This window comes from Corapipo altera, unplaced genomic scaffold (assembly GCF_003945725.1).
Source record: "Corapipo altera isolate COAL_440 unplaced genomic scaffold, ASM394572v1 239, whole genome shotgun sequence".
Taxonomy (NCBI): domain Eukaryota; kingdom Metazoa; phylum Chordata; class Aves; order Passeriformes; family Pipridae; genus Corapipo; species Corapipo altera.
Window position 1 is genome coordinate 569,958 of NW_020884938.1, and position 12,967 is coordinate 582,924.

General features: G+C 43.0%; 1 protein-coding gene across 2 annotated transcripts in view; it reads right to left on the reverse strand.

Moving 5' to 3' along the window:
- ATXN10 (ataxin 10) overlaps nt 1-12,967 on the reverse strand; it is a 54,475-nt gene that overhangs the window by 28,323 nt on the left and 13,185 nt on the right. The window contains exons 4-5 of one of the 2 annotated variants that reach the window (XM_027660880.1): nt 5,197-5,293; nt 4,145-4,309 (exon numbers count right to left, since the gene is read on the reverse strand). In XM_027660880.1, the coding sequence (XP_027516681.1) occupies nt 4,145-4,309; nt 5,197-5,293 (262 nt within the window). The remainder of the gene's footprint in view (nt 1-4,144; nt 4,310-5,196; nt 5,294-12,967) is intronic. The other variant, XM_027660881.1, reaches the window with a different exon arrangement.

Genomic DNA, 12,967 nt, shown 5'->3' on the forward strand with positions numbered 1-12,967 from the left:
AGGCCACCACAGCGCCCATCCACCGAGTCACCCCTCAGGTCTAGAGGGCCAAGTTCAGATTATGTGCAGTAGTTCTCTGATACAGAAGGCACTCCCACTCAATTTGATACCTACCTGTGAAAAGCACTGAAAAGAGATTTATTTTTACTTATGTGTGAAGTTGGAACAATTTTTTTCTGAAGAGCTACCAAGAAAAAAGCTGGAAGATGATGAGCAATAGCCAACAGCACTTTGTGTTAAAAGCACTTCCTGCTCCCCTCTCTCCACAATGCACACGAGAAGAAAGAGGTGACAAGATAATGAAATGTGTGAAGCTGGGCTTTGAAAGGTTGAGGAGATCTGTGCCAATTCACTGCTACTGCAAATAGAATGTAGAAGCTGCTCAGATCTCTAGAATTAAGGAAACTTTTCCCAACTGTCAGTACTATTTGAAACCACAGTTGAACTTGGAACCTCCAACAGAACTCCGACTTTCCTGGAATTAAAAAAGGAATTACTTTCTGGAGAGGAGAAGGAGGGGCTGGGGGACATCCTAAACTGCCCAACAGAAGAAACAAATCTTCCTTCCCGTGCCAAACAGCTGACCACACTCTTAATATCGCTCTTCTGGGAGCCAAAAGGCACATTATGCCTCTTACTTTAAAATGGAGGATTTTTCTTCCTTGCTCTTCAGGAATCAAAAATACAACCTGATTTTCCTTTCCTTATTAGCTACACTGCCCCATGCACACACTTGGAAAAACTGATGACACAAGGTATACTCTCATCTCTAATGGAGGGACCAAAGTATTTCTAAAATAAACAGCTTTTAGAATACACATTGGTCTTGGTTAGGGTAAATTATAATGTAATTTGGTACCATTTTTTCCTAATTATTTTACAAAACACATATGTTTGCAGGTCCAATATTCTAAAATAGATCTCACATGACGATTTCTGTTCTAAATACAGCACCTTCTAAACTGTGCAACACACTGTGCTGCTGCTGATTAACACAAACCCCAGAGGAGTGGAAGTGGATGTCTGGGGAAACACAGAAAAAAAGACCTTTTAAAGGCTCCATGATTTCCCAGAGCCTAAGGCATAGCTCTTTACATATTTAAGAAACAGCTTCTACTGAAAAAAAAATCAAATAAAGGGGCAATGGTTGGCAAACCTTCTCAGCACATTGCACCTTGGGAGGAAGGAGGGAGTTTGTTACAGAGGGCTCTCCAGGTCTTGTAGAAATCCCACAGAAACAAAGGGAGTAGGGAATACATTTCAGCTACTGAACAGTGTATTCCAGCTTTGTTTCCTAAAGAAAGGTTGTGTCCAACTCCCTGACAGCATTTTGTAGGCAGCAGCTGCTGAAAGCAAGCAGCACTGGAAAAGGGAATTACCTTCTGGAGTAAGGATGTTTGCTTATGAGTTTAAGATACTTAAACATTAACACATTTAACTGTTGGAGCAAGTCCAGAGGAAGCCACAGAGTTGATAAGGGGACTGGAGCAGCTCCCCTATGGAGACAGGCTGGGAGAGTTGAGACTGTTCAGCCTGGAGAGGAGAAGTTGAGTGGAGACCTCACAGCACCTTCCAGGATCTGAAGGGACCCTACAGGGAAGCTGGAGAGGGACTGTTCATCAGGAACTGCAGTGACAGGACCAGGGGAATGGCTTCCCACTGACAGAGAACAGGTTTAGATTGGATATTAGGAAGAAATTCTCCCCTGTGAGGGTGGGGAGGCCCTGGCACAGGTTGCCCAGAGAAGCTGTGGCTGCCCCATCCCTGGGAGTGTCCAAGGCCAGACTGGACAGGGCTCTGAGCAACCTGGGCTAGGGGAAGGTGTCCCTGCCCATGGCAGGGGGTGGGACTGAATAAGCATCACAGTGCCTTCCAACCCAAACCATCCTGTGACTCTGTGTGTTCAACTCAGCATGTCAACAGCTCAGAATTAAATCCACGTATCATCAGAGACACACTGGGAAAATGGAAGATAGAGAGAAAATGAAGTACTGTCACATAAGGCCTTGGAAAACCTGCTCATCCCTTTGAACAGAAACGTAAGATGAAGAGAGTGGTGGAGGAAACAGAGCCAAAAGATCACAATTGAAGAGACAGATCTGCTGCTTCTCAGGACTAAGTAACACTAAAAGAAAAGGGAAAAAAAAAAGATCTCAAGAGAGTGGAAACAACAGAAGTAAGAAGTTTAAAAACTTCCCATGTACAAGGAAGCATTTTAGAGGGAATGCTAATCCCAGAACTGATCATGAGCAGAGCAAGCTGGAAGTAATAGATCATTAGCTGCCCCTGAAAGGGAGATAAAACACATGCAGTATCAGAAGAACAAATGAAGGTGAAGAAAATGGGGCAAACAGGTATAAGATGAATCACAAAAAGGCTCTAGAACTAGTAAGATTCAGGAAAATCAGCCCCTTTAGGGCAAGGAATTCTCTCTTTCCCTTTCAAGGCAATGCTGTTGGAACACCTGCTCAGTGTTTGATATTACAGTGGTGCAATGCACTTTTTGGGTTAGATTTTGCACTTGTGAATGCACCTGACCTGTGTTGACTTGAAAACAGTGCCAACATTCCTGAAAGATTTCCATTTATAATTCAGACTGCACAAACTGCCAAGAAACATACTACAAACTCATCATTTTTTCTTTCAATTGGAAAACCTGATAATGAGCTCTGAGACTTTACGAGCCAATAAAGTACTAGGAAAGAAAACCAAATGTATTATTTTCTTAAGGGCTGGAAGAAATTCCAGTGCTTTTCCCCATACGAGGAACTGAGCATTCTGACAGGAATCAGAGGGCAAACTTTCTGCAACTGCCTTATGGCAGGGCCAGGGTTACCCCTTCCACTCCTCTCTTTTCCTTCATCAGGGTCTTGTATCTTGTATACAAGTTTACCCCTTTTTAACTTGAAGACAACAACCTTGAAGAGAGTCTCCCACCCACCTCAAACATCCACAGTGGAAGTAAGACATTTTCATCACAAGATCCACAGAATGTACTTAAGACTGGAGAGATTAGGGAACTGGATCCCTCAGCATTCATTTTCATGCTGCGTTTATTCTGCAATTACCTTCAAAACATAAATTTACCACCACAGCTTTCATATCTCAGTCAAAACACATTTCAGTCCATCAATACATAAAGAAAATGAAGGATTATCAAGATAATTATCTGAAAACTAACCTTTCTGTTATTGGAAATGACAAAGCTAGACTTAGTTTGCCACTTCTGCAACAGAAGTCTCGTCACCTGACCCTGAAATTTACAGTTTGCTTTCTGAGAACTATTTATGTCCTAAGCAAATTGACCTTATCACAAAAAAAGGCCAGCCACAAACAAAATTAAAGTCATTTTTTCAGTACAAAAGCAAACTATTAAATGACATTTGATTTTCATTCAATCATCTTAACTCTCTTTAGAGATTTTCCAAATATCTAGTAAAACCCCCACAATTCTTCCTAATTAAATTCTAAATTTAAACATGACCTTCAAAAGAATGCTACAAAAACATACAAACCATTTTTTCCCCTTGGAATACATCACATAATGAGCTGAATGTGTATCCTCGCTGTGCAGGGCAGAACATTCATCAAATGCATAACTGACAACAATATTTACAAGAATGGCCATTAGCAAAAAAACCCACAAAAGCTCAGTAGAATAAAACTACTGATTAGGTGCCTTAAAGTGTGAAAATAAAGATTCACAAACAAACCAACTTCCGTTTTGGTATAAAAATGATGGCACCTTGCACCAGACAACAGATCTGTTAACAAAGAAAAGAAAACCCCCAGGTTTTGTGTGGCACTCCCAAGCATTACTCATACAAGTCTTCCTTGTCTGTGCTAACTTTAAAAAACCTCCACAGATCAGCACACAAATATAAATTAGTTAGAACCCTGTTACATTAAAAAAAAAAAGAAAAACAGATCATGATTTGAAAATTCTGTTATATATCCACAACCAAAAATGTAGCCTTATTTTAGCAACAATCAAAACAGCCATTGAAACTATCATGAAAATTTCCTCTGTACTAAGTGGCTAATTGCTAAACAGATCTGCATTTACCACCCAGCAGTGTCACACACTGAGACATTTTAACCCAGAGATTTTACACCAGGAAAAGCCAACTCTAAAGATACATACGACCACTCGGACTCCAGCTGCTCCCTGTAGACTCTCAGGACGTGCAGAGCCACAGCGAAGTTCCCAGGGTGCAGCAGCTCTCCCACCTTCCCCGGGTCCAGGCAGGTGAACAGGACCATGCAGCAATAGGCAACAACCTTCCTGTCGCTGTGCGTCAGGCACGTCCTGCCAGGGAAAACAGGGAGGGAACAGCACCTTAAAACGAGCCTGGAAAAACAGGCCCGTGGCAACGAGCTGCTCTTACAGACAACCACGAGTTGGTCTCTGCCTAGGAGGGACAGAATTCACCCCAAGTCCCAGCTGAAGGTCAAACTTAACAGGAAATTTGAAAATATTCACGCGAAATTAGAACTAACTGGAGAGCAAGAAACTGGGGGAAACAATAATAAACTGCTTCTCTGTTCATAAGATCTTTCTACACCCAGTGCTGACAAACAGCTTCAAAAACCCACTCAGAACAATTCTCAAGTTGAATGGAAGTGCCTTTGTCGCCAGCTCACTACAAAAAGTCTGGGCAAACACATCAACTACGTTGCCATGTGTCTGCACAGAACAGTTTATTTAATATTTCATTTCACAAACATCATGAAACCTCCAGGAAGATATGCTGGTGAGCTCAGGAAGGGGACAAAATGATTGGAAGATGCAAAGATTAATGGGCCTTTGTAGATTCTGTGTGATCCAGCAATACTGAAAGGTCTGCACAGCGGTGAAAAAAGAAAACGCTGCCTTCTTGGAAATGAGTTTAACTGCTTGAAAACACATCTGAAATACAGCTCATGGCTGAAGCTCGTCATTCAAAATAGAGTTTTCTTCCAGTTTCCACCAAATTAAATCAATTTACGGTTAGCATAGAACAAGCAGGTTTTGAAAGGCCCTGACCCCTGCGGTTGGCTAACAAAAAACATCTACAGGATATGGTCTCAACCATCCCCTCCTCACCAAAGTTATTTTTCAGAGTTTCATGGTGCAAAGGGCACAGCCATCATGTGCAAGAGATTTGAACACAACCACAGAAATGACACCAGGAGAAAATCCGCCTCCATGCTTACAAGAAGAGATCTGGGAAAGCACACTTCCAAAGGCTATTCTGGGAATCTCCATTTCCTGCTGCAATGTTTCCAAGAAACTGGAGACTACAACGAAGAGCTGAAAAAAAACCCAGAAAATAATATTAACAGGAATTCAAAACAACACTAACACATTTCATGTAAACGACATTTCAGCATTACAGACACACAGTGCAGAACCATCTCCACAAAGCTTCAGGTGCAGTATTTCACTGCTACTGTACATAAATATCTGCATTTTCTCTTCCAATGCAAATAATTTTACAAAATATTTTAGAATTATACACAGGACTTGTTTGGTTATTAAACACTGGCAACTAGTGATGACAAGAAGTAATTGACAGTTCCTTGCTACTCACATCACATTATGCTTAGCTGGTCAAATCATTAAAGAATATGATGATGTGCTCAATACTTGCTAATTTCTATCCCAGAAAAATCAAAGCCAGCACTCCAAGTTACTTTGCCTCCAATTTTAACACTGAATTTAATATGGTAGATTTCTGCTCTTACTACAAAGGATTTATTCTAGCCTCCTCTCAATACAGATTTAAATATGGGAAGATGGTATTTCATCACACAATTTAATATCCTAGAGCAGCCAAAAGGTGTAAATTCACAAAAAAAGAAAAGCATGAACCCACAGACCTCACAAAATTAAACCACTTTTGCTAGCCCTATTGACAGCTCTCAATAGTCTGGCCCTTGTTAACAGGCTGGCAAAGAAACCTCAAATTAAATGTTCAAATTCAGTTTAAGAGCTATTACAAATATCAGCTTATTACAGATGGAGGTGGCTGATATTGCCAGGTTCTGTAAATCTAAAATTAGGTCTCTTGGAAGGATGTTGTGCCAGCTGGCAGCCAGATTTCCTACAGAAGTCTGGGCATATGTTCCCTTGGGAACAACAAGAAAGTAAGTCAAAAATGAGGTCACTGGGGCTTAGGGAATAGTAAGTTGTCCTTCCATATATATATATATATATATATGTTTAAGCCCAAAGTATGTATGTCTTCTCCATAATGCATTTTGAATCCTATTCCCCTCTAGTTGTGATGATGCCCCTTCTCTCCCTGCACATCTGCAGTGTTCCATTATCTCCTGCTCATCCCTGCGCTTCCGCTTTTCCTGCCCATCTGCTTCCCACCCTGCTGACTCAGGAGTTTGCTGAGGGACAAGCACAGGCACACCAGAGGACACCTTATGGGAAAAAAAAAACAACAAAAAGGCAGCAAATCCTTGGAACAGGGTATTGCTTCCCTTGGGGAATTCCTTACCTACGCTGTGAGGAGAAAGGCCTCCCAAGGATACAAGAGGTTGGCTGATTATACCCAATCTTTCCCTGGAATTTGCTTGACCTTTTCCAGCTATGAATTACACTTTGGTCATTAGAGATAAGTCTGTCCAAAAACTACTACAAGACTAGGGAAAAAACACCACAGATCTTTTAAAGTTACCATTCAGACACAGCTTTTCTCCTCTGCAAAAAGTTCATCGCCATAAAATCACAGAATCCTGGAATTGTTAAGCTTGGAAAAGACCTTTAAGATCATCAAGTCCAACCATCAACCCAGCACCAACATGTTTCACTACTACATCATGTCCTCAAGTGCCACACCTACATGTTTTCTGAACACTTCCAAGGATGGTGACTCCACTGCTTCTCTGGGAGCCCTTTCCAATGCTTGACAACCTTTTCTACGAAGAAGTTTTCCCTGATATCAAATCTAAACGTCCCCTGGCACAACTTAAGGCCATTTCCTCCCATGGCCTTTCCATGCCCTTAGAGCAAAAGCAAGAAAATCTAGAAGCTGATGAAGACAGCCTTCCATTTTTCCATCTGGTCAATGTGCTTTCTGAAAAGGGGAGGAAAAAGGAAAAAAAAGAAAAAGAAAAAAAAAGGGGCAAGACTATTTCACTTTTCCCATGAAAATGCACACATCTCTATGAAGTTAAAAGCAATTATCAAACACCAACTTAAACAATTCTATAGCTATCAGCACAGCTAAATTTTAACTGAAAAAATGTTGCTCTGTGTGTGGTCACCAGGACTATTTTTAACCTGATGGTCAACCACTGGGAAATTACATGTACTAAGATGTAACTTCTGATATGCAGATGGACCCTAGAGCTGAAGAGATTTTCGCCCTCAGTGAGACTTCAATAGCTGCTGCAAAAGAAGGGTGTTCTTTGGCAGATGCAAACACACAGAATGCACCTTGCCTTCTCAACCAGCCTGCCCTGGGTTATGGACACTTCTCTAGGTTCTGCAGAAACAATCTCTTTATACACCAGGGCAAGGGGTACAAGTGGAAACACTGACTCTTTAGCTAATGAATTTTGGTACCTAAATGCTTGTCTACATGTAAACTGATCTTTAGAGTCACTCCAGGCCACCCATGCAAAAGGTGAGGCAGCTGATCCTCAGAGGCCCTGCAGGAGGATGGTTTAAATGCACTCCAGCATGTCAGTACCTTCAGCATCACAGCTCCCCCTGTTCCCTGCAGTCCCTTATGACAACATAGCAACTGAAACAGGTTCTAGTGCATGCTTCTCAATTATTAGATTGCAATTGTATCATTTAACAATAATACTATACGGTCGGAAGGACACAATCCCAGGATGGGTCAGGCTGGAAGGGACCACAGTGGCTCATCTGGTCCCACCTCACTGCTCCAGCACAGCCAGCCCAGAGCACATGGCACAAGATTGTGTCCAGAGGGTTCTGGAATATCTCCAGTGAGGAGACTCCACACCCTCTCAGGTCTCTGTTCAGTGCTGGGTCACTGCCCAGCAAACAAGTTCTTTCTTCCTCCTGTCCAGGTGGAGCTTCCTGGGCATCAGTTCCTGCCCGTTCCTGCTGTGCCATTGCTGGGCCCCCCCAGCAGAGCCTGGTCCATCCTCTGCCCCCTCCCTGCAGCCCCTGACACACCCTGGGGAGGGCCCCTCTCAGGCTCTGCTCTGGAGGCTGAACAGCCCCAGCTCCCTCAGCCTTTGCTGCTCCCAGAGATGCTCCAGTCCCTGAATCATCTCCAGCCTCTGCTGGACCCGCTCCATGAATCTCCACAGGCCTGACCTGTGTCCTTCTCCTCACAAAGACATCACTTCACACAGTGTCATTTGCAGAATCCGATTTTGTATAAGATGAAAACTTAATCCCTGAAGTTCTTAGAACAAAGACTTTAAGCATTAGGATTCTGAAATACAATACACTGTTTCCTTCTGCTCCACATGGCTGGAACAGCAGCCCTTGAACTTGCTCACGGATCACCTTGGAAAACCTTGACAGCAGCTGTAGAGGCTTAAAACAGGCCTAAGAGATTTCCATTCTTTTTATTTGAGGCAGACAGCACAGTGATGGCTGTGATCCTCGGCCTCCACTGCAATTATAAAACAAATAGAGATATAAAACAAACCCAACCAAAGCTGCACAGCATCGCTGGTCAGACTGCAACATCAGGCCTGCAAACCTGTCATTTAATGCTCTGCTAAGCACTAACATGCAGGAAGGGCAGAGCTGCAGTGCCCCCTCTGCACTGGGCAGGCACTGAGGCTTACAAGGACCTGGAGCACATCCCACTCTGCCAAGTGCCCTCCAGAGCACCTCTGGTTGTTTGTAAACAATGGCAGAATGCTCTGTGGTACACTGCCACCCCTGGGAAAATAAAACCTCCAGCTCAGCAGAAGGTGTAGACCTCTATTACTACAAAATGCGAGTTTCCACCACTACCATCCGGTCATTGACTTGTTTCCTTGTGGCTGCAAGTTAAAGCAACTTCCAGTCATAAAAAGAGTTATTTGCCTCTTCACCACCATGAATCATACCACAAATACTGATGAAAATGTATTTTCCTTGGAAAACAGTCTGTCTAGACTACTCAAATTGAATGTCCAATACATATATGGGCTCTGTCATTTAACGTTATTAAAGCAGCGCTCAGGATTTTATTTCTGTAAATAAAATGAACGTCTAGCTACCGATGTGATTTCCGCCTTGATCTTCCTGCACTTGCTGCAGTGCAGACTAGTAACCCACTTTTACCATCTGTGGAATACCAGGAATGTTGTGTTTAATAAGTTTCTGCTCCCACTCCTCATCTCCTCCACCTCCAAAACAAAGTCGGACTCTTAATTTTTTTTTTTTCTTTCCCTCCAGAAGTGCCAACTCTAATATTACCAGAACATTCCGTGCACTGACTGGACAACCTCTCTGTTCTTGCAAGATAAACATCTAGGCAGAGTATCAACACCGTGTTCTGACTGAACAGGAGCATTTGACTCAAAGGCCAGTGAATCCCCACCACACTATCAGGAATGTGGAGCCACAGATGAAGTAGAAGGGAGTTTGGAAGAAACCATCAGAGCACGCATCAAATTAGCCTCTGATGCAAATTAAGTTCTAATGAAGTCTCACAATGGGAGACTCCAAAAAATTTATTTCTGCATTTCCTAGGAAGGAAAAGAGTCAGTTTGACAGACCACTGAGGACATGAAGTTCACACTGACTCCGATTCAAACAGCATTAGCAAGGCTTATTAAATACAGTAACAGGACCATTTTCTTTAGCTCCTGGTATTTTAATTGCATCATTTCACTTTTCGAAAGTAAACATAAGTGGTCATTTCTTTAATAAATTATCTACTAAAATCTAAAGGCACATGAAATGGGACTCCTGTTACATCCCCCCAAGAGCAGAAACACATGCCTGAGATTAGTTTCCTATGTGAAATAAAACACATCTAAGTGCTTGCAGACCTGGAACTGCATTTATAAGCTTCCTGCACACATTAGCATGTAAAATCTTGTTCTTGAATCAGTCTAAAAGCTGAGCCTAAATCTAACAGACAATGTCTCTTTAAAGAAAGACCCTGCTGCAGCAAAATCAGCAAGTTTGAAGTACTGGGGAGTCTCAACCTGGGCTTAAACCATGCCAGGAAACCAAGAAAAATAACAAGAAGGACTGGCCACCCACTATGCATTACTTGTGGTGTCTGACCCTATGACACACTCCTACATGAGACCTTGTACAGGCCTGAAAAAAAAATGAAAAAAGGAAATTATTAACACGTAAAATACTAACCAAGATTATGAGCAAATTTCTCCAATTATTTTTGATGGCATACTGTGGATGTTGTTTCATTCAACCCCAAATTTCCACCTAAGTGTTTATACTTTCCCTCAAAAAGCTAAAGGATCTCTTTCTGTAAGTCTGTGGAAAGGGTATCAGACTTCCTCCCCCCCTTGTAACATTTATATTCTGCATCTGCCTAATACATGGACCATGGTCCTTTTGCAAGGACAGAGAATGACAAGTATACTTATATTTAATATTTTCACTTGCATATCCACGTTAATATACAGCACCAATTTTTGCATCAACCTTTTTGGGCATTACCATTTATTTTTATTTATTTTTGATACCAACAAAGGCAGTTTGCCCCTTCTCATTACCATATTGTGGTCCCTTTTGTATCACACGTGCTGTGTTGTCCAGAGGATGGAAGAAAGGGAAAGAACTTGATGTCTCTTGGTAAAAATCATTTAACTTGGCAATATTCCCTAAAATTATCACCAAGAAGGTAATGACAGGCACAAGGCATTTCTCTCCAAGCCCAAAGCTGGTAGCAAAAAAGGATGCTGCAAAATGGGAAATAAATCCTGTAGCTTGTGTCTGGAAAGCCACAGTCACACAGCTCCCTTTTCCCACTGGAATAATGCTCCTGTAACTGGAGACTCTGGAAGTTGTGCCTTGGCCATGATAATCAAAAGGTTCAGAGAATGCCATGGTGAACTTCTACACAATTATAACCCCTTGGATTTTTATCCCAACAGGCAACAGTTTATCCAAAGACAAGCAGATGCCTCCCATTGTTCTCCCTGCCCAGATCTTCCTCCAGCTTTTTTCCATCCCCTTCCATCTTCACTTTCCCTGGAGGAAGAACTACAGCACCCTTGGGCCTTGGTGGAAGGTTCTTTAGAAGGGGCATTTCCTCTCAGTACATATGAAAACAGCTCAGCTCCTTCTCCCTGCATTATATTTAGGATGTTCTGTCTTTACTAAGTTCTCTGCAATTAAAAGGTTGGTTTGCCCCATTTTTCCCACCTTTATCTTGAGATCCTGATGTCCCTGCTGGAGAAAACATGGCAACCATATTAAATCTACAGATATTTCTGCAAGCTCTGATTCACATATATTTATGTAGATCAGAAACCTGCCTCATTATCACTCTTGTTGACATTATTTGCTGGTAGTGTAGGGGACAGTAAAGAACAAGGAAGGAAGGGAAGGGCTTACAGAACACTGTATTTAAAGATCCACAGAAATATATGCATTACTGTTCATTTCAAGCCTCAACCAAAGTAACCAGAAACCATTCTAATTAAATAGACATCAGCAAACTCCTATTTCCTTTGTGCTCCAAGTGGATATCAGTCCACATTAGAAAACCACTATGAATGTGGCATAAATCAGCAACATCTTGGCAGGCTGTACTAGAAAGCCTCCAAATTGCAGGAGCAGGGAAAAAACCAAACCAGCTCTACACACTGTCTAAAAGCTGTACCAGCAAGGAGAGCAGGGAGCCCACAGGGCAGCCCACTGGCCTGCTAATTGTGCTGCCTTAGGGATATTTCCTCAGGTTGGTCTCTCTCCTAGAAGGAGTAAAATGCTTCACACTGACACTGAGACACCACTGCCTCTGCCTTCCAGTACAGCAATCAGTGAGTGCCACAGGAAGGACACCTTGGATCATCAGCTCAACAAACACCAAACTTGTTAGAAAGCAGCAGCTCTCTAGTCACTGTTTCAAAGTCTGCTCCCAGTGCCATCCATGCCATCAGTACCTGGAAGATGAACCACATCAGGCAAGATCTGGTCTGTAGTTGAAACTGTAGCTTGACAAGGTGCTGAAATAAAACATTTTTATACTCACAGTCCACAGTAAATAAAATAATTCAACTCAGCACAGCTCAAATGGAGACAGACAGGACAAGGGGAATGGCTTCAAGCTGACAGAGTAGGTTTAGATTAGGTATTAGGAAGAAATTCTCCCCTGTGAGGGTGGTGAGGTCCCAGCACAGGTTGCCCAGAGAAGCTGTGGCTGCCCCAGCCCTGGAAGTGTCCACGTGTCCAAGCTTGGACAGGGCTTGGAGCAACCTGGGCTAGTGGAAGGTGTCCCTGCCCATGGCAGAGGGTTGGAAGTCAAGGAACTTTAAGGTCTCTTCCAGCCCAGGCCATTCTGTGATTCTATGATTCTAAATCAGTCAGTCACTGCAGAAACAACAGGACTCAGGCAGAGGATCGAGCCCACAGAAGGAAAAAACCACTACCAAGAACCACAGGATTCAAACACATGACATCTAGATCTAGGAAAAGGTTTTAAAATGAGATTAATAAAGGATAAAACACAGCAAACTGGAGCTTACTGTATTTCCACACCAGAGCCTGTGCAATGATGATCCAAGCCCTGCTGGAAGCTGGAAGCCCCACTCTCTCTCCTATGGCCGTAACCCTTGCCCTCGGTGTTCTGAAAACAGTTCAAAAAAAGCTGTGGCAGTATCCACCAAAACCCAGCAGAGAGAGGGCAGTTGTACATTTTGAAGTGCAGAGCAGGGCAGGACTGGAGCATCTGTGCCCCGGGTACCTCCCCCTGCCCAGCAGCAATCCCGTCTGCACCAGGGACCAGCCCAGGGGAACTGCCCCGGGGGGAACTGCCCCCAGGGAAACTGCCCCCGGGGGAAACTGCCCCCAGGG